Raw genomic sequence first — 24,767 nt, 5'->3', positions numbered from 1 at the left:
TCCCCCCCCCCCCCCCCGCCCCCCCGCACGCAAGCTGCCAGGGCTATAGGGTCAGGGACCCAGGTCCACAGCCCTCTGCCCTCAACAGAAGGCAGCGGCTGCTGCAGCAGAAGGAGCACAGCCAGTGCCCCCACTGCTGCCTGCCTGCTGCGGACTCCGTGGGGGAAGGCTGCAGCATGCACCCCTGAGGGTAGGGGGACCTGTGTCCCCCACCCCCAGATTTGTGTGGGGGACAGGGGTAGGGCTTCTTGCCCTGTTGCCCTCCCCCAAGGCCTCTGCAGCGCAGCGTGTGTTACCCAGTGTGGCAGGGCACAGTGGGACTGTGCAGGAAAGCTGCATGCCTGTGTGAACTCTGATGCCCTGGTGACACTTCCCCTGCAAGCGGGGGCAGCAGCAACAGGTGCAACCCTGCGCCACCCCCTGTGCACAAAGGGGAAGTGTGGCCAGGGCAGTGTAGAGTTTGCAGTGGCAAGTAGCTTTCCTACTGTGCCCTGCTGTTCCGGGTTGCACATGCTGCGCTGGGGAGGCCCTGGGTGAGGGCAGCAGGGTGGGGACCACGGCCTGCAGTGCACACCCACCCTGGCCCCCCCGTACAGATTGGGTGCGCACAGGTCTGTCCTCCCTACCCCGAAGTGTGTGTACTGGGAGCTGCGTGCTGTTGTCTGAGTGGACTCTGTGCCTCTTTGTGTGGCTTCCCGCACTCCTGCAGGAAGCCGCCCATGAAGGCATGAAGTTGATCTGGACTGCCCCACAGTGCACAGACCAGGAGCTATGCGCTATCAGCCCAAGCAAGCTCCCCACTTCTGTATGCAACTTCTCTGAGAGGCCAATAGCATGCTGCCAGGCAGGCAGGCACTCCTGCGGGAAGCTGGCTGGGGGCTGAGGGAGCGGGGAGGAGTTGGGGAAAGCCCCATATGGAGTGCCTGTCCAGCCATGGCACATGGACTGGGAGCAGCACGCTGTCGGCCTGAGCAGGCTCCACACTTACCTGTTCAGCTTCCCTGAAGGGCCAACAGTGCGCTGCTCCTGGTACTCCTTGTGGGGCTTCCCCCAACACCTCCCTGCTCCTCAGCCCCTAGCCTCACATGTATGTCCTGCCCCCCACCTGCTCTGATGGCTCTCTCTCCAGCCCTGGGAGTCACCCAGGCCTGCCGCCCATGGCCCTCCCAGCCCTGCCTGTGCCCCCAGCCATGACCTGCAACCCCCCAGCAAACTCTGCTCACCTTAGGCTCCAGGAAGGAAAGTGAGCCTGAGTCAAGCCTTGGGTGACTGAGAGCCTCAGGCCCTGCCCTTTTCCCCCTCTCCCTCCCACTCTGGGCAGGGTTGGGGGTTTCCCACCCTTTTTGCAAGGAGCTCTCGCAGGCTGGACCCCTGCCGCCTGCAGAGCTCTTTGCAAGAGCGGGGCATCCACGGGTATCTCTGCTAAAAGGGAAAACCCGTTTTTTTTTTTTTTCTCTGATAAAGGCAGGAAATCCGTGGTTTTCTCTTTTTTCCATGAGAAACAGAAAACCTGGATCACTGGTGCTCTCCAGCAAAAGATCATCTGATTCAGGGATGTCCTTATAGCAGTTATACAAACTTTGTGGTTGGTGCTAAAATAAAAATTGTCATTCCATGTTTTCCTTTTGTTTTGTAGATCTGGTTGCATACTCTCCTCAGTTTATACCTTGAAAGGAGATAGGGAGGTAAACAAATATCCTTGCTACTCTTTGAGGCAAAAATGTAAAATTTTTATTGGGGGATCCTATCTATTACTGTAAACTATCTTTCATTTGTAATGGTTTGTCTCAAAAAATTAAAACCCACAAATACCAGTTCAGGAATAGCTAAGTATGAGGTAATAGTGCCTTGGCTGTACCATGGATCTGAGTTCACTTTGATACTTAGTTTTCTGTCCATTTTACAGGTTTCTAGATAATCGACTGTTTGCAACTTGTTCTGATGACACTACAATAGCACTTTGGGATCTGAGAAAACTAAACACAAAAGTGTGCACTTTACATGGTCACACCAGCTGGGTGAAGAACATTGAGTATGACACCAATACCAGACTACTGGTGACATCTGGGTTTGATGGAAACGTGATCATTTGGGACACCAACAGGTATACGGGTGGTGTATATCCATTAATGCATGAACTGAGAGAGGACAGGACTCTCCTAAATGTGAATAGCAGGATGAAGACACACTGTTTGGAATGAAAGCTTAGTAAGTTCTTTAATACAATCATTGTGATCATTCACAATGACTGTCACAAATTTGAACTGCCGTAGTACAGTGAAAACGAAGGAACTAAAAGGAAACTATCTTGAGTGAGCTTGAGACTCCAAAAAAGTAATTCTTAAAAGCTGAAAATTGGCAGAATTAACTTGAAATGCAAGTGCAGATTTCCAGTCTCTATTTAAAGTCCATCTTAACTGATGCACAAAAATAACAAGTGAATTAGTTCCTGGGAACCCACTTTAACTTACAGATTTCAGATGCTGACCTCAGGCTCCTATTTTTCAGCCCTAACCATCTTTCCTCCTTCATTGTCCAGGTGCACAGAAGATGGATGTCCTCACAAGAAGTTTTTTCACACCCGGTTTCTCATGCGGATGAGATTGACACCAGACTGTTCAAAAATGTTGATCTCGACCTCCTCTGGATATCTCCTGATTTTGCATGACCTTGATTTAAACAAGTCTTTAGAGGTTGGCAGCTATCCAATTTTAAGAGCCAGAAGAACTACATCAAGTTCAGGTAAATTGTCACTGATGTCTTGTATCATACATCTCTTGATAGATGTATTATTTTAGACTATTCCCTTGACCAGTAGGAAGCAGGGAGGAGTGGCTAGGAACATTTATATGATGAGTTGTTCAAGGGCACTTTGGTTCTGTGGCTTGATACCTAATGAGACCCACAATTCTGAATGTTATTAAATATTTACAGTATTTTTTATCATAGAAAAGTAGGACTGGAAGTTCTGCTCCCTGCTAAAAGCAGGATGATTCCTGACTAAATTATCCCATTCAAGTGTCTGTTCAACCTGCTCGTGAAAATATCCAGAAATGGAAATCTCACAACTTCCCTTGGTGGCCTTTTTCCAATGCTTGACAGATGGAATGAAATGCTTTCACATCAGAGCATGACACGAAGTCATTTTGTCTGTGTGGTAAAGATACATTTCCTGTCACTGTAAAATGCCAGGTAGTGCAGGACACTTAAGTCCTGGCTAGAGTTCGTGTTGCTAAGAGCAGACTGGTTAGCACTGTTGAGAAGCGGAGACCAGGTGTCTGCCCTTACTGGTATGCAAGTGTAGCTGTACTGCTTCCCGATGGGTTTAGTGTACACAGAGCTACGCAGCCTATGTGTGTATGGGCAGCACTGCTTGGCACAATATGCTTACAACCCGGACTTCGTGGCTGGGACCATATGACTTTGCAGCAAAAAGTTCTGTGGCTTGTGTTTTGCAATATTACAATAACAACCAAAAAGTGAAGAAAAAGAAAAAACTGTGTGCATGTCCTTTCTTTGTTTGGTTCCTTTTATCTTAGCAGAACTGCCACGAGCTTCTTACTCAACCAGACAGTGGAATTTAATATTTGGGGCTACTCTGAAATGTGACTTTTAAAAATGGCATAACAGATTTTCCTTTTTGTTGCCATATTACTAATTTGCTGTAGTTATTAGTGAACAAAGAAACTGATTTCTAACAACCACTTGCATGCAGTTGTCCTGAAATCTGTAAGCCAAATTGAATTCTTGTTTTCTGATTCATCTCCATCTATTATAAAAATGCTGCAGGTCAAACCCTATTTCAGTTGCGTTTGGAGTAGCACAACAGGGAAGGGTTAACTTCCAGCATTATTTTAAGTGAAGATGCTTATTTTAAGAGAAGGAAGGTATTCGATTTGTCCCTTAGAGCCGAGGTTGAGTTTGTAGAGTGTTGGCGGTTGACTTGCAACCGAGGCAGTCATGAGCCTGTTAAACTTTTAGGCTTATTTTTTTAAGGGTATAGTCAAAGATGGAAGCCAAAAGCTTTTGGGCCAGACTTTTAAAAGCATTTATGTGTCAACACCCATTCAGTTGGCCTTGAACAGTATTAACTCTCTAAACTTTGGGGTTTGTTTTTTTTTTTTGGTTTGAATTAATACTAATCCATTGTGGCCTGCATATGGCAGTTCAGTATCAGACCCCATTGTTTGGGGGCAGTTCTTAAAAAAAGCACACTATCCTAGCAAGATGCATATGCAGGTAAAGCATTAAAGTTATTTATTGAAGGGATAAAATGAGTTGCATACAAAACAAAAGCTGGGATAGCCTGTTAATTTATATGGGTACTGCTGTTTTCAGATATGACATCTTCCAGTTCATCTGGTCCGAGAACTGTTGGTTCACCATGTCACCAGAATGATTCGGGTCCATTGTCTGAAAAACACATGTCACGAACCTCACAGAGGGAAGGTATGTTAAGATTAAAATGTGTATGAGTAAGTGAACCAAGGAATAACTAAGTGGCTTTTAAAACCTAAAAAGCAGTGTTGCATTTTTAGTAGTTTTATGTACTTTCCTACTTATTTTAAATAAGACTAGTAAGAAAAACGGATCTTACTAGGATTTACATCAAATCAGCATATCATCACCTAGTGGTGTCTGGAGCTGATTTTATTTTCAGATTTCAGAAGGGGAACACTCACTTCACAGTAGTATATAAACACTTTTATACCTGGGAAATTGCAATCTAATTGTATTGCATAGCATTTTGTACCACTCAAATGTAAATACCTACTGGTAGGGGCATTTATTCCTCAAATGCAAAAGGGGGCTGGAAAAACCCACTGGTTGGTTTTTTGGGCCTTTTTTTTAACTCTGACTGGATGGAAGCACTTGCAGTGAGCTTGAACTTCATGGCATTTTTACTCAGATTTCCTTTTTGCTCGACAGAACTCCTTGCTGCTTTGTGTTTCATTATCTCTGTTTGCTTCAGTGACAGATAAGTGTTTACTAGTGCTCCATGCAGAGCCTACATGGAGTGAGTGGCTAGATCCTGTTCCTTGGGTATTAACTGACTTGTTTATAAAGTTCCATTTACAGGGGAAGTTGCCTGTTGAAGTAGGAAATACCATGCCCTATAGTTGGTTATAACTCAGTTTCCTTACTGTGCTGGACTTTGTGTGAATCTGTTTCCACCAACATAATGGGAATAGTGTTGTGGATACTGATCGTGACGTTTTTAGCCATGATGGCTATATAACTACCTAAATGAAAGGAGGCAGAATATACTAGTAAAAGCTTTGGTTACTGGTGGTGATGAATAAGAGGGAAAGATTCCAGCTTGAGGTTCAGCTCTCAGGGTGAGTTTGAAGAACTGGCAATAAATATAGTTCACTTGTAAACTGAGTAAGCTTTTTATGTAGAATGCTCCTTACATAGTCAATTTTAAAGTTATGGCAGAATAGCAGTCTTTGAAACTACCTTCTGCAGTGACAGTGAGAAGTAAGTAGGGATGATATCTCTGGCTTTGTGTATGCATTTGTGTTGCCCAAGATGGGTTTACACTAGGGGTGCACCAACATTGGTTTTTTTTGAGCTGATACTGATGGCCAATTTTTAATGAGCCATGTCAGCCGATACTGATCCGATAGATGATGTGTAGCTGGGCAGCTTACAGAGCCTGCGTTGAGGCTGTATGCATGCACAGAGCATTTATCGGCCACGTTATCGGCCAAAAAAGCTGATTGCCGATACCGTCAATTTTCCTTTTATTGGTGCTGATCTAATATGGGACTGATGTATCGGTGCACCTCTAATTTATACAGCTTTTATGAAGGACAGACTGTCAAAGCAAACGATTCCCCAGTTCTGTTATTCCCTCATACCTATTAGCAGTTCACAAAATCTGCATCTCTACCCACCTGTAGAACTGGCGTACATTTCTCCATGAGGGTGTTAGATTTAATTTTTGTAAAGCACTGGAAATACCTGACAATAAGGCTAGATCCAAATATTTATTAAACTGCTTTTTTTAATGCAGAGTTTGGCCATGAGTGAAGTAATAAGAATCATAGTATAGTGATGCTGTGTGACAGAGTTGGTATATATTTTCCTAGGTGGATCTCCACGAAATAGCCTTGAGGTATTAACACCAGAAGTTCCTGGAGAAAGAGATCGTGGTAACTGCATCACATCACTGCAGCTCCATCCTAAAGGATGGGCTACTCTTCTTCGGTGCTCAAGTAACACAGATGACCATGAGGTAAAGAAAACAAGAACACTTTTATAATAGATGTACTTAGTGTTATATAGATTCTACATAATAAATAATGCCTTTTTGGCAGGTGAAAATACGGTGCTTCTATTTCTGATTGATTTAGGTTAAGTTAACTATTCCTAGTGATTCCCTTAAATATTTGTGCCATGCCTCTTGTATTTTTACAAAGTTGATATTTTATCTCAATATGGGGATATATGGTCCCCAGTGGAGTCTTGAGTATTTCATTCACCATCATTAAGGAAAAACTGAATGCATGTTACCTAACCATACAAAGGATGTCAGGATATGCTGCAGGTGGTCTGGGAAACTTGATATTTGAGTGTGGTAAGGGATGGTGGGGAAACGAGCTGGGCCTGATGAGGAAAGACCTCCTCATGATGAAGAAATCCTGAGAGCTTCAGTGGGCTTTTACTCTTCAACTGTGTTACCTAAAAGATGGACAAATCTGGACCATGGAAATAACTCAAGCCATGAACAAATGGTGAAGCATCAAACAGAACAAGAATGTATGTTAAAAATTGTGGTGGTTTCTATGGCACAATGTAGTGCTGTGTAGAGAGGCCTAAACCAATTTCACATGAGTCTCAGAAGCAGATAAACTGCATTAGTCTCTTTCCTGAGTTCTCTTTAATAAGCTCTTTTTCTCCCTGTTGACTAGCCTGGGGAGGGAAGAGCACAACGCTGATACAGCTGTACTGGTTCTAGCTTTTACTTGCACGCTGTGGCACTGGGCTGAATAAATATATACCAGGTTGCTTAGAGTTTAACATGGGTATCTCTACACAGTGCTGCATTGCACCATACAGACGTGGCCCAGGAACACTTAGGCTATCCCTCTTGATGTTTTGAAGGGGAAAAATGGGTCTGACTATTTACAGATATTATCAATGCACTTCAGCCAGCGGAGACCAGACTAGTTGACCCAGACCTTTTTTTAAACACAGTTTAAAAAAACTGTGGCATCGTGTGGATGAAACATGCTTCCTGCAGTGACAGACAGTTTCCTAAAAATGCCAAGCTCCTCACATGGCAGTATTGTTCAAACTAACTGTATGGATGTTAAGGACTTTAAGAACTGCACGTGATGCTTTTAGTTATGGGATACCACTTCGCATTCATAGCTCTTGGTGATGCTAGCCATCTGTAACAGTTTTGATTACCACTAGCAGAAAACTTGTTGGCGTCCTAAATATTTGATGGCAGGAGCTTCTGAATCTAATAATGCACAAGTCTAAGTGTGCCAGTAAGAGGTTAGCAGGTTAGAATTTGAGCGCGCTCTCCTTATTTAAAAAAAACAAAACAATTCAAACATGCTGTGCTTAAGAGCTCTGCACTGCATCAGTTATTCTGGAGTGGCCTATTCCTTTAGCATCAATGACATACCCACTTTAGAGCCTAAAATATAGAGCCTGCAGGGCATCTGGTGGGGCTGGGAATTCAGGGGTGGGGCATGTCAGTGAATTCTAAGGTATGGAGCCCTGTTGAAAATGTGTTTTTGTGGTAGGCAAGCAACTGGCATGTTAACCCCCATGGATCTCTGTTATCACTCACCCCACCACTAGAGGTAGATCTGGATCCAGCCCTTGAGGAACCCTGCAGCCCGGATCCAGTGTGGTGGGTCAAACAAGTCTGACATCCCTACTTTAATGGATTAAAACAATTTAGTGCTTGCCAAAATGCACATTTCTGGATATGTGCATTAAATGTGTTTGCAGAAGTAGGGCTCCTGATCTCTCTTGCTTGATAAAGGAACAAGATTAGATAGTTGCCTGCTTGTTCTAATGCCTCTGGCTCAGAAAAAGCATCTTATCCCCTTTGGACTCTGGGAAATCACTCAAGTCCCTGGGGAATTGAATCAGTTACTCTTTTCATGCTGTGTTGGTGAGTCAGATGGTGTTCTGCACAAAAATAAAAATCTCTTGCTGTGCTTTTGCCTATATTAAGTTAAAATGTTCATACTTTACATATCTGGCTGAAATCAATGAAGTTTAGAACAAGTGCTTTCAGTGGGGGGTGGAGGAGAAGGTCTCCATTACTTTATAAAGAGTGTTGATCAGTTGGTGTCTAAGTTGCATCCTTTCATTTTTTTTTTTAATGTTTACTCGCTCTAAAGCTAAAATAAAATCACAGTGGACCAAGATGAATTGAAACTAGAAATGTAAACAAAACAGTGTCACAAACCTACTTATTGGGAAACTGTATGCAGTGGTTGAGGCTGAGTTCTAGAGTAATTAGTTTGCAGGCTACTTCATAGATTCATTTGTGGTTTAAGGCCAGAAAGGGACCTTTAAATCATTTCAGTGCCTTTTACTAGTGACCTTCTTTGTCTTTTTAAGTGAAAAGAAAAATTTTGTGAAACCTCAATACTAGTGCAGGGTTGTGCCAAAACTTCCTGAGTCATGTGCCCAGAGACTGATGGGATATTTTTAGATTGCTTTCCGGGGAAAAAAAGGCTTCTTTTTTAATACTTACCATTTGACACCTCCCTAGTTTACCTGAACCTGGCTGCTGACTGATTTACTTAAAATGGGTTTCATGCATACAAAGTAACATGCTTTCTACAAGCTTCTTGCCTACTAATTATTGGAAATCTGACAGACTTTTGCCGAACTTGAAAATGACTGGTCTTTGAACCGTTGTAGGGTGAACCATTGTAAGATAAATTCTATAATTTTGTACTGCAAAATAGTTTCTGAAATGCAGATTTTGGATTACCTTTTCCTCAGTCCCACAAGGTAGAGTAGAATACAAAACATAACATTTGCAGATGTTATGTGATATTAATTAAATATTTTAGATGCATTCATATTTGAAGAACGTAAGAATAGATGGGCAAAGTGTATAGACGGTTCCTGTGTCATTCACTCTTCATGTGAAGAAATATCTGGGATACTGATGTTCATATAAAACTTTTCCTGTCTCTTCCTCTGCAGTGGACCTGTGTCTATGAATTCCAAGAGGGAGCCCCAGTGCGTCCTGTCTCACCCCGTTGTTCTCTACGACTGACTCATTGCATAGAAGAAGCCAACGTAGGCCGGGGTTATATCAAAGAACTCTGTTTCAGCCCTGATGGCCGAATGATTTCCTCCCCACATGGCTACGGGATCCGCTTGTTGGGGTTCGACACGCAGTGCAGTGAACTTGTTGACTGTTTGCCCAAAGAAGCTGGTCCCTTGCAGGAAATCCGTTCTCTGTACTCACACAACGATGTGGTACTGACGACCAAGTTTTCTCCAACGCACTGTCAGATTGCCTCAGGGTGCCTTAGTGGACGTGTTTCTTTATATCAGCCAAAGTTCTAGGCACATCTTGCATCAACAGGAACTTCTCAGACATTTGTTTTTATAATTACTTCAGTTTAGTTGAAGTGTGTTCTTTTTAAAATCTTGTAAGTTTGGACAAGATCATAGTTACTATGGTCTGTGAACATACCAGTGAAATGAGTTCAGTCCAGCACTGTATACATCTGGCACTGTATACACAAGCCAGATGCCCTGCACCCTGTGTTCAGCCTTCCATGCAGTCCCCTGCTCCTGCTGATCCTGTGCCATTGATCTCCAGTCTTTCTGGTTGGTTTGCACAGTAGCACTTGGTCTTTCTTTTCAACATGACTTCTGGTAGGCCACTGCAAAATGCCTAGGACAGGGGCAGGAAGAACAGTTAACCAAGCAAACCTCCCCTCCCTCTGTTTCCACTGGTACAATCTTTTCTCATCACAAAGGAACTGGACTTCCTTGCATCCACTCATTCAGCCTTTTTTGCTGCTGTAACTTTTCTCTGCAGTGAAGAGGTAATGGAACTGTTCTTACACATACTAGATTAATTTTGCAACAGAAGAGAAGGGGGAAGAAAAAAAACCCCCAAAACCTACTTGCATTCCCAATATAATGAATTTGGTTCTTGGTGACTGGCTAGAAAAGTGTTGTTACTTTTTCTAATGCTTTGCTGTAGTTAAATTTTAGGCTTTTTTCCTTAATTTGTATACACTGTGTTTATTATCAGATAGAAAATTTTCAGTATGGAGATGAAGCTGCATTTCTTCAGTGAATTCAGTAGGAAAAGAGTGCCGTAATGCATTGGAAGCATAAACATCTTGCCTTGTAAGCATTGCAAAATAGCCTTTAGAAAAGTCTGGCATAAAGTGGCAAGTTGTGTACCCCAACCACCAAGCTCTCTGTGACCCATAGTACGGAAAGCTTTTTATGGTAATAAAATCCTTTTTGGCATTTTGTTCTGAAAATTAAGAAATAACAACACTTTTTGCATTTCCCATTCTGTTAACTAGGTGAATTCCCAACTAATTCACACAGAAGTGCATAATAAAATACTCTTGTAATGTGCACAGATCTTAGCCACCTCTTTTATCCAAAGCATAGCCCACAGAGGGTACTGTAATTGTACTAGTAAAGCTGTCTTTAAAGTTACACTGTCAATTTAACAGATCAAAGTATATAGGTCCAAAGATCATTTGCTCAAATTGGACTCTTCAGTGACAAGGGGCAATATTCATGTGAATGCTGAATTTTACTTATTTGCAATGTAGTTACCCTTGTATAGTTGCTTCAATAGCTTATCACAAGGGTATAATTTTGAATGCCACTTCTAATCTGCATCAAAAAGATGATGTCCTCCAGTTGCTCAAAAGCCACTAGTGAGAGTGAGCAGATGTTTGTATAACTTTACTCTCTGGGTGGAAAGCGAATGAGCTTAACTTCATGTATAACTCTGAGTGCCCATTGCGTGAAACTAGGAATGAAACACCAAGACTTGACACAGTGCATAGACTATCATTTAAATAACGATATTTCCCACATCTGGATTGAGACTAGCACAAGAGCTGAAGGATTTTACATAAGAGGAAAACAGGAAGATGACTGCTGTAGGTAACAACGGATCTTTCAGCCTGATCTTTTCAAAGTTTAGCTGAAATACTACCCATTTCATCCCCTCCTCCCCCCACCTCTTTAAAATTTGTTGGTTTAAACGCATAGGATTAGGATTGATAGGAAGTACATTTCTTGTCTAATTTCAGTCTTGAGGGTACTTTAATTTGCACCACCTGGAAAAACCTGTAATATGTTCATGACCTAAGAATAAGATCCTAATTCGGCCAAAAAATTCTTGGAGCGCAGTAGGAAATATTGCTGGAAAAAAGCTTCAGGGTTCTCCTTTTGGCCTTCAATAGCCAAAGAAAATTTTAACAAAATACACTTACTTTAGGATGACTCCGTAAGAGAGCCTTCTGCCAAAGGCACCACACATTCAGAGAAGAAAAATGAAATGGGAGGCAACAATACTGAGCAGGTCAGAGAACTAAAGGCTGGAAATCTGACAGTGGGCTTGGATTCCTCTATGCTTTACATCAGTAACTTCCTTGACAACCTCTCATTCTAGGGGTTGGATGGAACTTGTGTTATGGGACTGCTGAGACCTATTTGGAGAACTAAAAAAAAAAATCATGAAAATCTTATGGTTTGTTGGCAAAATATTCAGTAATAAAAAGCCTAAACTTTGGATCTTTGCTATTGGAGGGCAGGGGTGAAGTGATCTGGTTAATGACTGCTGCACTGAGGATTGATTTCAAGTAGTTGATCATGCAGCATCTGAAAAACAGTTACAGTTTTGTCTTTGTAAATTTATTTGTGTAATTCTTTGCTGTTTCTCTTACTAAATGGCTCTTTAAAATTCTCAATGCAGTATGCACTTTGAGGAAGCCCTATGACACTTACTCTAGTTATACTTTGCTCCATTAATTTAAAGTACAGGGAGCATCCCCTCTTCTCTTCAGATGATAACTGATATGAAACAATACTCCTTAGGTTCAACATGAAATTTAAGTGAAACAACCATTTGGGTACTACGAGAGTTCTGTTGTTGTTGTGGTAACTACGACCACAAGTTCATAATAGCATTGGTAGCAGATTCAAAAAATTAAGCCAAACGTTGGGGTGTTTTGCCATCTGAAATTTAAAATAGGAAGGGAATAGATGTTGGAACAAACTTTCACCTGTTTAAACAATTTTTACAGGAAGATAGGATAGAAATCAATCTGAACTGTTTCAGAAAATGCTTTCTCCCCTCTTTCTTCCTCCTGCCCCCTGCCCCCCAAAAAAACACCACTACAATGGCCAAATCCCATTAGAAATAAATAGGACTGAATAACTATATAGAGAATACAGAGAGATCCACTTAATTTGTATACTCTGTGCTCCTGCAAAATGACTCATTCAAAAAGCTAATTATTGCAAATAATCACTTCCACATTCCTTCTACTCCTTGCTGCATGCATGGTTCATACTGTTTAATAAGCAATCTGCAAATCTGAACTTCCTAAGAATTGGATTTCTTGAACTGTGTATGAGATGGCTTACATGGTTTTTCTTATCTGTTATGTCAAGGACTGGAAATGACAATACTAAATACGCTGTGTATTAGCCTGACTGCCTGAGAAATACAAGCTATCCCACATAGAAGTCATAGAGACATAGGGCTGGAAAGGACCTCAAGGTCATCTAGTCCAACCTCCTGCCTGAGGCAGGGTGCTTATTTGTAAAGGAACACAAGTTTATGCAAAGTTTGCAATGCTTTTAGTTGGGTAGGGCTTTAATAAAAGAGGCCTAGACAAAAGTCTACAGAGATCAGTGTTTGAATTGTAAAACTATTAAATTAGGGTTCCTTTCAAGGCTACAGTGAAATGTTAGGGTTTAGTGTGACAGCCTGACAAGTGGGATTAAAGTTTATGCAAACTTGTACATGCAGCTAATTTTTGGAAACAGAATGAAAAGTTGTTGGTCAAAGCATGTGGATTTACACCTCCTCCTTCCCTCCCACCGTATTGATTAGAAAAAAAAATACCCCTAGAAATAATTATGTAGGGCACTGGTACCACACCTCTTCATTTTGTGGACCACAAAAGCTCTTTCCAGGGACCAGCTCTGCTCCAAACATCCCGAAATGCTGCTACTTAGCTTGTTAAATGCTTTGTTGCATAGGTCAGTTCGGCAACTATATAAAATAGAATCATGTGGAATGGCTCTTGGTAAATATTTGGACTTGTAAACACAATATTCATTTCAAATACAGGAAAGTACCATGGAAACTCACTGCAGCTTTTGGTTGTAGATAGTCTTACTATCTGAATTCCTTGAAATAATAGAGTATTTGACTTTTTTTTAAATTATTCTTTGTCTATGAATATGCACTGAGTACTGCTTTTTTGAAGAATTCTACCTCATGACAATTTTTAAGGTATTGCTCTGAAACATTTGACACTATTTTTTCTGTACAGAGAATTGTTACTCTATTAAATACATTACAGCTGTCCTACCACATGTAGGTACTATTTAAAATGCATAGCAATCCAGAGTGGTCAAAACAGGTCTGCGTGGTCCACTGCTTTGCAAGGCCTGGCCATTAAGAATAAGGCCCATCAGAGGTTGTCCTGCTCTAGGGCTTGGATCATATGTTAAGGGTGCTTTGTAGTGTCTGCTGAATGGCATAGAAGCAGATTCACTTTTATATGAAGACATGTTCCATCCATGTATGCTATAGGAATGTGGCTTGATCTCATTTGCAATAAGTTTGAGTTAGAACAAATAGATAATGTTAGTTGTGGTAATGGATAACTACTTTTTAACCACCTTTGGAAGTTTTCTGAAAGCTAATATATTTCACTTATGAAATATAATTGACAGCATATGGAAACTTTGTTCAGTAATGCAGTTAGATGCTCCCGATTTCTTGATGATAAGATACCATGATTTCTATGGGATTTTTTTTGTCTTTCTGAATCATGTTGTTTTGCCTTACTGAATTAACAAAGTGACTTGGTGTGTAAGATTTGCATTTTTTTTTAGATGGAAGAAAGTTTTTACCTTTTGTTATTTAAAATAACAGAAGTGTATATAAATCCTATGTCATGATTAACCTTTCCTGACCGCTATCTAAGGTGCAACACTGTGTAAAATCTATCCCTGATGGAAAAATGAGTTGAATTATCATAGATCAACCTTGTATAACTAGTATGCTAAGCTAGTGGCTTAAATCAGTTATTTCTGTTTACATTATATTTTTCACCAGTCAAGTCCTACAATTTTAATTGGACTGTGGAATATGCAATAATCTTTCTCAAAGCATGATTTCATGCTCATTAGTTATTGTTGTAATTGTTTCATTGTTGGCATGAATGATCAGCAGAAGCAGCTATACTGCATAATTAAGAGCTCCATAAGAATATCAATTTTAGAAGTGTTTATGAAAACCACAGCTAGTGCATTTTGAAGCCAGTAAGTCTTCTGTAGTTTGTCCAGTGGCAGTACTGTTAAAGTGAAATACATTTTTTAAATATTCCACTAGAGGTAGTTTTTTTGTTTGTTTGTTTGTTTTTTTTAAACCACCAGAATACTGTTACCCTTTTGGGTAAGGGAAAAATGGGGTAAAAATGAAGTTAGTTAAAAATGGAGTTTAAACATGCTTATACTTCAGCAAATTTCAGCTGGCATGTCTGAAATACTTTTTTTTTCTTTTTTGGAGTTCAGGTTGGGGAAAGGAAAATTTAGCTTGAAGGAACACAAATAATTTAAAGTGCCCAATTCTGACCTGCTTTACTATTAATCTGCTACATCCTAGACCTGATTTTGAGATGTTTAGTTTCGCCAGTAGATCTTCCTGTACATCCAACAATACTGTAGCTAAATGATAAGTGGCAAAAAATAATTCCTTAAAGAAGTCTCAAATAGTACAAATGTAGAAAGATGTTTTGGTATTGCAAAGTAAAACTGAAGTCCACAGATAGATTCAAGCCCTTCACAGTCGTAAGATTGTCAAAAAGGAAAGATCATCTCTAAACAGTAGAGAACAGAAATAGCTGACAGTGTTCTTTTATGTTTTTTTCAGTAACTTGTTTGCTTTGTGTGGAGGAGAAATCCTATTTCCTGATCTTAGCTAATGGTGCATTCTCTGCAACAGTGAACAGTTATTGATATTCAGCAATCTCAAGTGTAAGGCTTTTTAATACAAGAGCAAATTGTGCATGTAGAATATTTTGAAATACTTAAAGGTTTCATAGTAAAAGGGTGAAGACAATACAATACATAAAGTATCCGAGCTCTTCTCAATATACTGTATTTACTCCTATACAGTAACTCTTACTGTTTGTGAAGTTTCTCTTGCTTGCATAATAAATTTAACATTTATTACAGCAATTCAGTGCTTTTCTTTAAAGCCAACAGGAAATGGATGTTAACTATGTTTAACTTCATGATGCCCTTTATGCTGAAAAACATCTGCTTGCTTCCTGCCCTCACTGCTACTTCAACTAGGGCAGAACTTTAACATAAAATGAATGCTTATAGTGAAATTACTTGTATGCATAATATGCATATTGTCCTTATTCTCTAACCTAGATGTCAGTGTGCCCTTGTGGGATGATGAGCTCTTTAGAGCAGGAATAGTATTAACAGAAGTCTAAAACTCACTTTTGGTGAAGACTAGTGGTTCTCAACCTTTTTACATACATGGCCCCCTGAGAAATTACTGATTCTTGGCTTTCACTTGCTTTTTGACTATGGAAAAATAGAACCATTTTCCTGTTGCAAAGAACTGTGAAAGGCCACAACAGAGTTGCTCTGATACTCTCTAGAGCAGGGCTGTCCAACTTCAAAACAGCTGGGGGGGCCACATGCTCCCCCCGGGCTGCAACACTTACAGGCAGGCAGGTGTACACTTCCCTGTATAGTATGGCACCCTTCCCCCCTCCCCTCTCTGGCACTGCACCACAAATGTTCCTGGCTGCCAGCTCCCCTGGCACTAGGCTGTGCTATACTGTCCCATCTCCTAGGGTGGGAGCATGCAGCAGAAATCAGGGGAGCCCCAAGACCACTAGTTAAACAGCCCTGCTCTAGAGCTTGATGTGGAAATGTATCTGGTATGAGTTAGAAAGGACAATTCATCTCAAACATGAAGTTACTCTTTGTCAGTCAGAGGATCAAGACTGCCCTACTATCCTGAGGATGGGGATGGGTTGGCATCTCAACCTCCAGGACGCCAGTTTTCACATAATCAACAGGCCATCCCACAAGAAATACTTTCTACTGGTGGTTGCCCAGGTACACAATCAGCAAGGTCTTCCCATAAGCCTAAAGAGAGTCTTCATCAAGATTTCTTCAGTGATATCCAGGGATCCTAGTGTTCTCTGATAAAAAAAAACCCCAAATCCATGATTAAAATTAAAGACCCCACACAGTTGTCCCCCCCCCCAAGCCTGCCCCCAGCTGCCAGAACTATGGGGCCAGGGACCCAGGTCTGCAGCTCCCTGCCCCCAACAGAAGGCAGCAGTTGCTGCAGCAGAAGGAGCATAGAGTCAGCTGCCCCATGGCTGGCTGTTTGCCTACTGCAGGCTCAGGTGGGGGCAAGGCTGGCTCCCTGCTGCTGTGCCCACTCCTGGGGGACAGAGGGACCTGCACCCCCCCTCAGATCTGTGTAGGGGGTGAGAGCAGGGCCTACTTGGACTGCAGGCTCATGCTCCCTGCCCTGCTGCCCTCCCCCAGGGCCTCCACAGCACAGTGCGACACCCAGTGTGGTAGGCCACAGCAGGGCCACACAAGAAAACTGCTTGCCTCCGCAATACCCTGGTGACACTTCACCTGCAAGCAGGGGCAGCATCAACAGGCACAACCCTGCGCTGCTACCCATGCTTCCCCCATGCATACAGGGGAAGTGTGGCCAGGGCAGCATGGAGCTTGCAGCAGCAAGCAGCTTTCCTGCCTTGCCCTGCACACGCTGAGCTGTGGAGGCCCCAGGGGAGGGCAGTAGGATGGGGACCACAAGTCTGCAGTGCCCACCCACCCTGCCTCTGCTCCCTGCACAGATATGGGGGATGTGGATCCCACATGGACCAGGAGCAGCATAATATTGGCTGAGCAGGCTCCGCTCTTCTGTGTGCAACTTCCCTGAAGGGCCGATAGCATGCTGCTCCAGGACCGTGCACTACTGGGCAGGCGGGCATTGGGGAAAGCCCTATATGGAGTGCCTGCCTGGCCATGGCACATGGACTGGGAGCAGCACACTATTGGCCTGAGTGGGCTCCATGCTTCCCTGTGCAGCTTCCATGAAGGGCCAACAGTGCGCCATTACCGGTCCACACACCATCAGTGGGCACCGCATGTGGAGCTTCCCCCACTCCCTCAGCCCCCAGCCATACACCTATGACCTGCCCTCCTGCCCCCCACAGCAGTCACCCATGCCTGCCACCCCAGGCACCCCCCAGCCATTACCTGCAATGCCCCAGCCCTGCCAGAGGGGGCCCCAGCCCCCTGCAAACCCCGCTTACCTTAAGCTCTGGGAAGGAAAGTGAGCCAGAGCCAAGCCTTGGGTGACTGAGAACCTCAGGCCCTCCCTTTCCCTCCTCTCCCTCCCCCTCCGGGCAAGGTTGGGGGTTTCCCACCCTTTTTGCAATTAGCTCTTGCAGGCTGGACCTCTGCCATCTGCAGAGCTCTTTGCAAGAGCAGGAAATCTGTGATTTTCTCTGTTTTTCCATGGGAAACAGAAAACCCTTATCCCTGGTGATATCTATGCATCTCAGATGGCAGGTTCAAACGGGATCAGTTTACCCTACCCTGGAAATTGGGTGATGAAAAAGGCTCAGACAGGCAAACTACTCACCACAATCAGCTCTTCCACTCCATCCCATAGCCATGAAGGTGACAATTCTCTCTATAATCCAGCCATGTGCACCCAGTCATCCCTTGGGATATGGAGCTGTGAGTCTGCTCTCTGAGTACATACTTGGACTCCAGCACAAGAAAACCATGGCTAGAAAGTAACTGATCTGTTATAAGGAAAATTCTAGTAGGGAGCTAGCATGAAAACTTTAAATTTGAATAGTGCCTGGAAGTGACTAGTAATGCTTTCCTAAGGGCTGAAAAAGACCCAAGCACTGGCTACATCATGAGGAGAGATGCTTTAACCAATGCTTGGTCTTGCTATGGCTTTTTGCCTTTTGCATACAGAGATATCCATTTTTATTAGACTGACTTTTACTATGTAACTCATTCATACATTCAACTATTTGAATATTAGTAAGGAGGAATACTTCAAACAGACCAGAAACAGCTGAGCAGGATGCAGATTTGTCTTGCAGAGGTTTTGCAGATAGAAACACTTACCTGACTAAAATGGCTCGATGGCTTCACAATCTTGTTAAATTGTTATTGAACTATGCTACCAGCCTCCTTGCCAATTTTCAGCTCTTTTCCCCAGTTACTGGAGGTACTGTATGAGTCAGTGACCTAATTCTGTCTGGTTTGCCTATATTCTGATATTGAGCTCAGCCTCAAATGCGTATTTTAACTGGACTTCTGCTTCCCTGCTCTGTCTTACCTCAACATATGCAACCCAGAAAGCAAGTGTCCTTTTACTGCTAATGGATACTATAAGCTTTCGACTTTACTGCCTAGTAGCGCTGTGCAAAGCTTCACCGGCTGTTTCATTTTGACCCTGTTCCGACTCGTTTCGAGCTTGAAACAGTGAAACCAAAATGAAACAAGGCCAGTTGAAAAGTTTCGAATTTCAAAGCAGCCCAGTGGTGGGAGGCAGGGGAGAGCCAGGGCTGCATTCCAAGCAGCTCCATAGCCCCATGTGGCTCAGCCCCATGGGGAGCACAGCCCTGGCTCTCCCTGCCTTCTCAGATCAGCTCTGGTGTGGGGCCCGGGGCAAATTAGTGTGTGCGCAGACCTGCTGCCGCACTGATCCTGAGGTAGCAGCAGGTCCCTGCACGAAGTGATTTTCCCCAGACCCCGCACCAGAGTCAATCAGAGGAGGATGCGGAGGACCCGCCCCCACCTGAGCTGATTTGCCCCACTCCCACCTGCTGCTGGCCCCAGGCAGCAGCACCAGCCTCCTGTGATCCGGAAGGCAAATTGGGGGTCCACACCCCAGGGAGCAGTCCGGCACAGGTCCCACAGCCCTCCCAGGGGTGCAGGCGAACCCTCAATCTGCCTACCAGATGATAGGAGGCTGGTTCTGTTGGCTGGATGCAGCCTGTGCTGGGAAGATCAGTGATGCCGGTGGCCCCCGCCAGCAGCACCAGCCTCCCGCCCTCCGGCCAGGGGGGTTGGGAGGGCAATGGCACAGTCCCCGCAGCCCTCCCAGGGGTGCGGCCCCCGATCTGCCTGCCAGATGACAGGAGGCTGGTGCTGCCGGCTGGGGCCAGCGGCAGCACCAATCTTCCTGGTGCTGGCTATGGGTGGAACGTCGGAACAGCCATAGTTTCAATGAAACAAAATGGAACAGTGCTTCTGAAATGAAAAGGAACTTGAAACGAACCACTGTTCCATTGAAACGAAAGTTGAAGCGGAACAATGCTGTTTCGCACAGCCCTACTGCCTCATTCTTGCTCTTAAGGCGTTTTAGGTATGCCCTTCTCCGCAAATTTATGGTTTCAGTTAATATTTGGGTATCATTACTGGAGGACCACTTGTATAGACAACGATTAAACACTTCAGCCATTATCAAATGCTTTACTAAACTACTTAAGTTGGTCTAACAAAAGATATCAGATTCACCCAAAGAACCTTGTCTTACTAAACTACTATCACTCCTTAGTGCATTCATATTCACTTTGTGTAGTTAAAATGGTCAAGGAATAAACCCCAAAGTTGCATAATGCTATCATGAGACATTTAAAATACCAGTTTTTAAACTCCTGATAAGCAGGATGAATTTGAGGTCCCTTCCTCCTATCTCCCAATGTTCAGGCTAGTACAATGATACCAGCATGAGGCCAAAGCTATTCAAGTGTTCTGTTCTGCTAAAACACGGGTAGGGACCCACCTATTGCACAAGTATCCTCCACGTGTGGCATGCCACAGCACAGTAGGAGATAAAGCAGAAAGCAGAGCGAAAGGTCAGGCAGAGAAAGGTGGTCAGAGTGGCACTCGGGGAAGGTACAGGGCTCATTTGTTGCACATCTGCCAAAAAAGTTTAGTTAAAACATGTTAACTGACACTAACAAAGCAGCAACTAATTTCTCTTTCTTCAACTTGGGTTCACTTTTCAGACAAGAACAAACATAGCTAGGAAGAGGCATAATTTATCCATCACTCCAGAAAACCAGGATTTATTTTTGTTTTATTCCATCAAGGAAAGGTTACAAAAAAATACTGGTAAGATCAGATTCTACCAGCAAGAAACATTCAACAGACATTTAAATGCCAAGATTCACAAGATTCAAAATATCAAACAAATCTGTTTTGTTTGTGCTTGGCTATTTGAGTGTGAAATTAAGTACTATATGATTATAAAGAAAATGGACGTACTGTTTGGGGTCAATCACTGGGGACAGGTATATCAAATGAACGATTGAAATGAGGTAAAAAATAAGTCATAAGCATCTGAAAGCTTAAATAAAGTTAAACAAAAAAAAAAGTTTTATCCACTCAAAACATATGGAAAAATCCATACAGACCAGTTTCTGAAAGCTTTCTTGCACACCGCAAATATGAAAATTTTATAAATGTCTTGTGTGTAAAAAAAAAAAAAAAAAAAAAAAAAAAAAAAAAAAAAAAGTCTGTCACTTTTGATAAAGATGACCACTAGTTTTGTAGTCATATTTACTTTCTTGCTCAGTTTTCTCCTTTCCTTTCTCCAAGACTTAAAAGTCTTCTCTATCTGAATACCAAGTCTACAGACAACACTTCTAATGTTTACATGAGTGTATGTCAACATGATTGAATGACCACAGAAGCCTCAAATGATACCCAGAAAGGCTTCTTCAAACATTGCCTCCTTCCTATTAGGTGCCTTTATGGTCCTCTTCACCATAATTTGAGCACCTCTTTTACTACTCCAATATACCCTGCATAAGGCAATAGTTGTACCCAGAAATTTCACTTCTGTTGATGCCGATGTATACTTGTTTTACAGCACTGTTCACAATACACATGACAGATGGTACAGAACATTTTGGCTAAAAATACCAGAGAGAGAGATCAATCATGCTACAGTCCCAGATGAAATGCACAAAATATCTGCAAAAGGACAATAGATATTTTAATTTTAAAAAAATGTTTACAAAGTAATTTGCAAACCATGGAAGTTGTACTATTTCTGTAAGTGTTTATGTTACAGAAGCCATGTCTTTTTTCTGGCACCATACCCGTTTCCAAAAGAAACTAAGCTGTACAAAAAGGCAAAAAACACACCCAAAAACAAAACCAGACAATCCACAGGTGTTCTACATTCCCAAACACATGATATTTTACATAGGAAGGTCACTTTAAAGCTTTAGATAAATTACTGTCTCATTCCTCTCACCATTTCTTTTTCACAGACACATACGACCATATTCTGTATTTGGCCAATTTAAACTGATATTGAAAATTCACTGCTAACCTTAGGTAGCTTGATAAGTTGACATTCTTATTAAAAACACTAAGCAAAAACCAATTGGCAAATATTCACATAGGCTTTGTTGCATCTTAAAGTTTAAAATGAGAGAGAACCACTCTCATTAGAAGTTGGCAGTCTGGTTTCAAACTGTAAAGATATCTTGGAAACCCAAAATAGCATGGGAGTCTGGAGTCCTCTTACAGCATCCCTTTGAAGTTTATGAAGCAGGAACAATAGCTTGTCTAAGCATCCCTGACTTGCATATTGCACAATAAAGCATATTTTTGATCACCAGGAGTGTTAAAAAAGTTGTGGGGGGTGATCTGGAGTAAGCTGCTAGACCAGACAAATAGCAGGCAAAATGTTTAATTTAGTTTCAAGTACATGTAAATTTAATCTTCCAACATCCAAATAATTCAAGAATGCGTTTCAGCAAACTTGTTTTTCTTAGATTAAAATCTAGACATATTACCAACAATCCTCCCATAAATACTGAAGGCCATTAATAAGACTGTAATTATCTTTAAAGTTAAGCAGGCACTAGTAAAATCGCTTATCTCCCTACTGAAGTATAAGCACCATTTCGCAAATAAACTCACCAGATTTCATGGTGCTCAATGTTATTCATGGAAAAGTTCCATTTAACCAATTGCTCCCAGGAAATAAGCGACTTCAATGTGCCAATACCCAACAGCAGAGGGACTTCATACAGGAACTTTTTTTTGTTATAACAACTTTAGTAAAAGTTCGTATGTTGCATTGATTATGCCCCAAGATAAGATGGAGCGATAATAATTGAGATGGGCTCCTCTGAAAAGATGAGTCAGTTTTCTATCACGTTCCAGCCAGATCTTCATAAATACTTTTGGGAAAGACTGAAATTCCCCACCAATTTGTGACTGCATGCGAGCTTTTACAACATTCACTGGGAAAAATAAGAACCCGAGCATGGCACCCAACAGTCCTCCACAAATGAAATCATTGAACAAATGAGTACTGTAAGTAGATGCTTCAGGTAGACATTGCTTGATAGGTCCCCGTAAGCCAAAGAAGAGTGCATTACTAGGCCCATTTCGGAGCAGAATAGGTATCAACCCCCGATAATATTCCCTAATCCCATAATCTTTTAGTACCTTGAAAGCCTGGAAAGTGTTTGTAAATCTGTCATGATGTTTGTAGTCCTGAAGCAATGTCTGGACCCGCTCAAAGGGTGTAAGAGCAGCTTCTGTGGTCCCTGCAAGCACAGCTGCCACGCTGCAAGTCACAAGTTCAGGTGCACTTGTGTGTCTCTGGAGCAGAGAGGAGAAATCCTGATACAAGCCAAACATCAGTGCCAGAGTTGTAGTTTTTTGCATTAACGGTGGAAGGATTCCACGGTACAGATTTCGAAAGCCATCTTTTCGTAGTTGACATACTGCATCCCTTGTTCTCACTCCATACAGCTGCTGTCGAAAAAGGACTTTCTGGATGGGAAAGGTAATTGCTATATTGGTAAAAGCTGCACAATATCCACAGAAGTAATATTTCCCAGAGCTAACTTTTGCCATGTGATGACTTGTATTTTGCTTTGAATTTGTCAGGACAAGATCTTTTGAATCCATCATACTTCTCTTTCTTTCTTCATATCAGCAGTCTCCTTTCCTACACCAGAAAGGGAAAGAACATGAACCAACCTACACAAAACTCAGTATCTTATTTCTGTATGGAAATCCTTTGCAGACTCATGGTCCTAACTCATGCAGCAATTCCATCAAATTCAGTGGAAGACAGTGATAAATATCACATCTAGTCAGTCACACAAGCAAAAGTGATTTTTGTGGCTACATTACAGATCTTTAAGAACATACCAGGAAAGGAAACAATTTGTATATTTTTGTTGATAGAATTTAAAAAGAAGTATATAAAAATACATTTTAAAGCTACATACCATACTTAGTGCCATGTTGAAGTCAAATTTATAAATAAGTTAAAAAATTCAAACATTAAGGTTTTCACATTGTATATTAGGAATTTTGAAACCTGGACATTATTATATGTGCAATAAGGTCAGGCAAACCTATATATTTTGATTTTTTTTTTAACTTGTTCCCCTGCATTTAAATTCTCAAGCAATACTGTACTGAGGAACAACTAACATTATTGACTTTTTTTGTTTGTTTTAACCACTTGGACTAATTTTTGCTGTCTCTGTGACAGACCCAGTGCAAATTTTTAAAAAAATTTTAAAAATTCCCCCCCTTTAAAATTAATTAAAACAATTTTTTAAAATTATTATTTTAAATTATCATAACCTACATTGACAACTCATCTTACCACACTCTACCATGTTATGGTAGCGTTAGAGTGATAGAGCTGTGATGGTCCAGCAATTATGCAAAAGGGAAGGAATTTTTGGGGAGATATGTTTTATTGGGCCACCTGCATGGTTGGGAAAAAGTCGGACAAGTTTGCAAATGCAAGCTGGCCACATGTGATACTTTGTGTTCAAAAGCTTGTCTAATTTTATCCCACTGATACAGTTGGCCCAATTAAAGAACTCACCCAAAAAACCTTGCTTCACACTACTAATCATTTACAATTCCATCAAAATAATACTCAGTCATTTCATGCCTTCTGCTGAAGTTTTAAAGATAGACAAAAAACCAAACAGGAGCAGGTCACTGGAAAAGTATACAGAACTAGCAAAAAATCTCAGTGCAAGAAGCTGAGCTCTATTTGTGCTACAATTCTAAACCTGAAAAGTTCTAAAATTCTGGAAGACCTGGTGATCGGAAGCAATCGGCTTATTTCATTACCTAGAGCTAATATTTCCTTTGTCTGAGAAAATAATTTAGTTTAAAAAACAAATTATGTACCAATAAACATTTTCTTACCCCGTATATTAACATAATTTAAATTTAACTAGTGAGAACAATTTTAAAGTGCTGTGTTTCTGAGATTTCTATCAAAAACAGCTTGACATAAACCAGAAATTTAAAAGAAAAAAATAATCCCTCACAGGGCTGTCAAAAATGATGAATGTGTTGCAAGAGCGAGTTCTTAAAGCTGCTGGTGGATGGACTCCTGCCACAGGTGGGTGGGAGGGAGCAGCCGGGAGCTCAAGCTGCAGGGAGGTTCAGGC

At 41.9% G+C, this 24,767-nt stretch overlaps 3 protein-coding genes across 7 annotated transcripts in view; 2 read left to right on the top strand and 1 right to left on the bottom strand.

Moving 5' to 3' along the window:
* The window catches only part of DCAF10 (DDB1 and CUL4 associated factor 10), a 29,595-nt gene extending 14,133 nt beyond the window's left edge, over positions 1 to 15,462 (top strand). Inside the window, exons 3-7 of the mRNA XM_025201419.1 lie at positions 1,907 to 2,104; positions 2,540 to 2,742; positions 4,339 to 4,449; positions 6,096 to 6,241; positions 9,193 to 15,462. Coding sequence (XP_025057204.1) covers positions 1,907 to 2,104; positions 2,540 to 2,742; positions 4,339 to 4,449; positions 6,096 to 6,241; positions 9,193 to 9,561 — 1,027 coding nt within the window. The 3' untranslated portion in view covers positions 9,562 to 15,462. The remainder of the gene's footprint in view (positions 1 to 1,906; positions 2,105 to 2,539; positions 2,743 to 4,338; positions 4,450 to 6,095; positions 6,242 to 9,192) is intronic.
* Positions 15,463 to 20,369: 4,907 nt separating this feature from the next.
* Positions 20,370 to 24,767, bottom strand: SLC25A51 (solute carrier family 25 member 51). 2 transcript variants are annotated; one of them, XM_006021458.3, is made up of 2 exons: positions 24,645 to 24,767; positions 20,370 to 23,287 (listed from the first exon to the last, which is right to left on the bottom strand). In XM_006021458.3, the coding sequence occupies exon 2, from the start codon at positions 23,248 to 23,250 to the stop codon at positions 22,372 to 22,374; it is 879 nt and encodes a 292-aa protein (XP_006021520.1). In that variant the 5' UTR covers positions 23,251 to 23,287; positions 24,645 to 24,767; the 3' UTR covers positions 20,370 to 22,371. The 2 variants fall into 2 exon arrangements, with proteins under 2 accessions (XP_006021520.1, XP_006021521.1); XM_006021459.3 differs by having other exon boundaries at positions 24,520 to 24,650.
* Positions 24,639 to 24,767, top strand: part of FBXO10 (F-box protein 10) — an 86,345-nt gene continuing 86,216 nt past the window's right edge. For all 4 annotated transcript variants that reach the window (XM_006021457.3, XM_025201421.1, XM_025201422.1 and 1 more), the window contains exon 1: positions 24,639 to 24,767. In XM_006021457.3, the coding sequence (XP_006021519.2) occupies positions 24,665 to 24,767 (103 nt within the window). In that variant the 5' untranslated portion in view covers positions 24,639 to 24,664.

This window comes from Alligator sinensis, unplaced genomic scaffold, assembly GCF_000455745.1.
Source record: "Alligator sinensis unplaced genomic scaffold, ASM45574v1 scaffold434_1, whole genome shotgun sequence".
NCBI classification, from domain to species: Eukaryota; Metazoa; Chordata; order Crocodylia; family Alligatoridae; genus Alligator; species Alligator sinensis.
The sequence above is the reverse complement of the archived record's forward strand: the minus strand, read 5'-3'. Positions and strand labels throughout refer to the sequence as shown.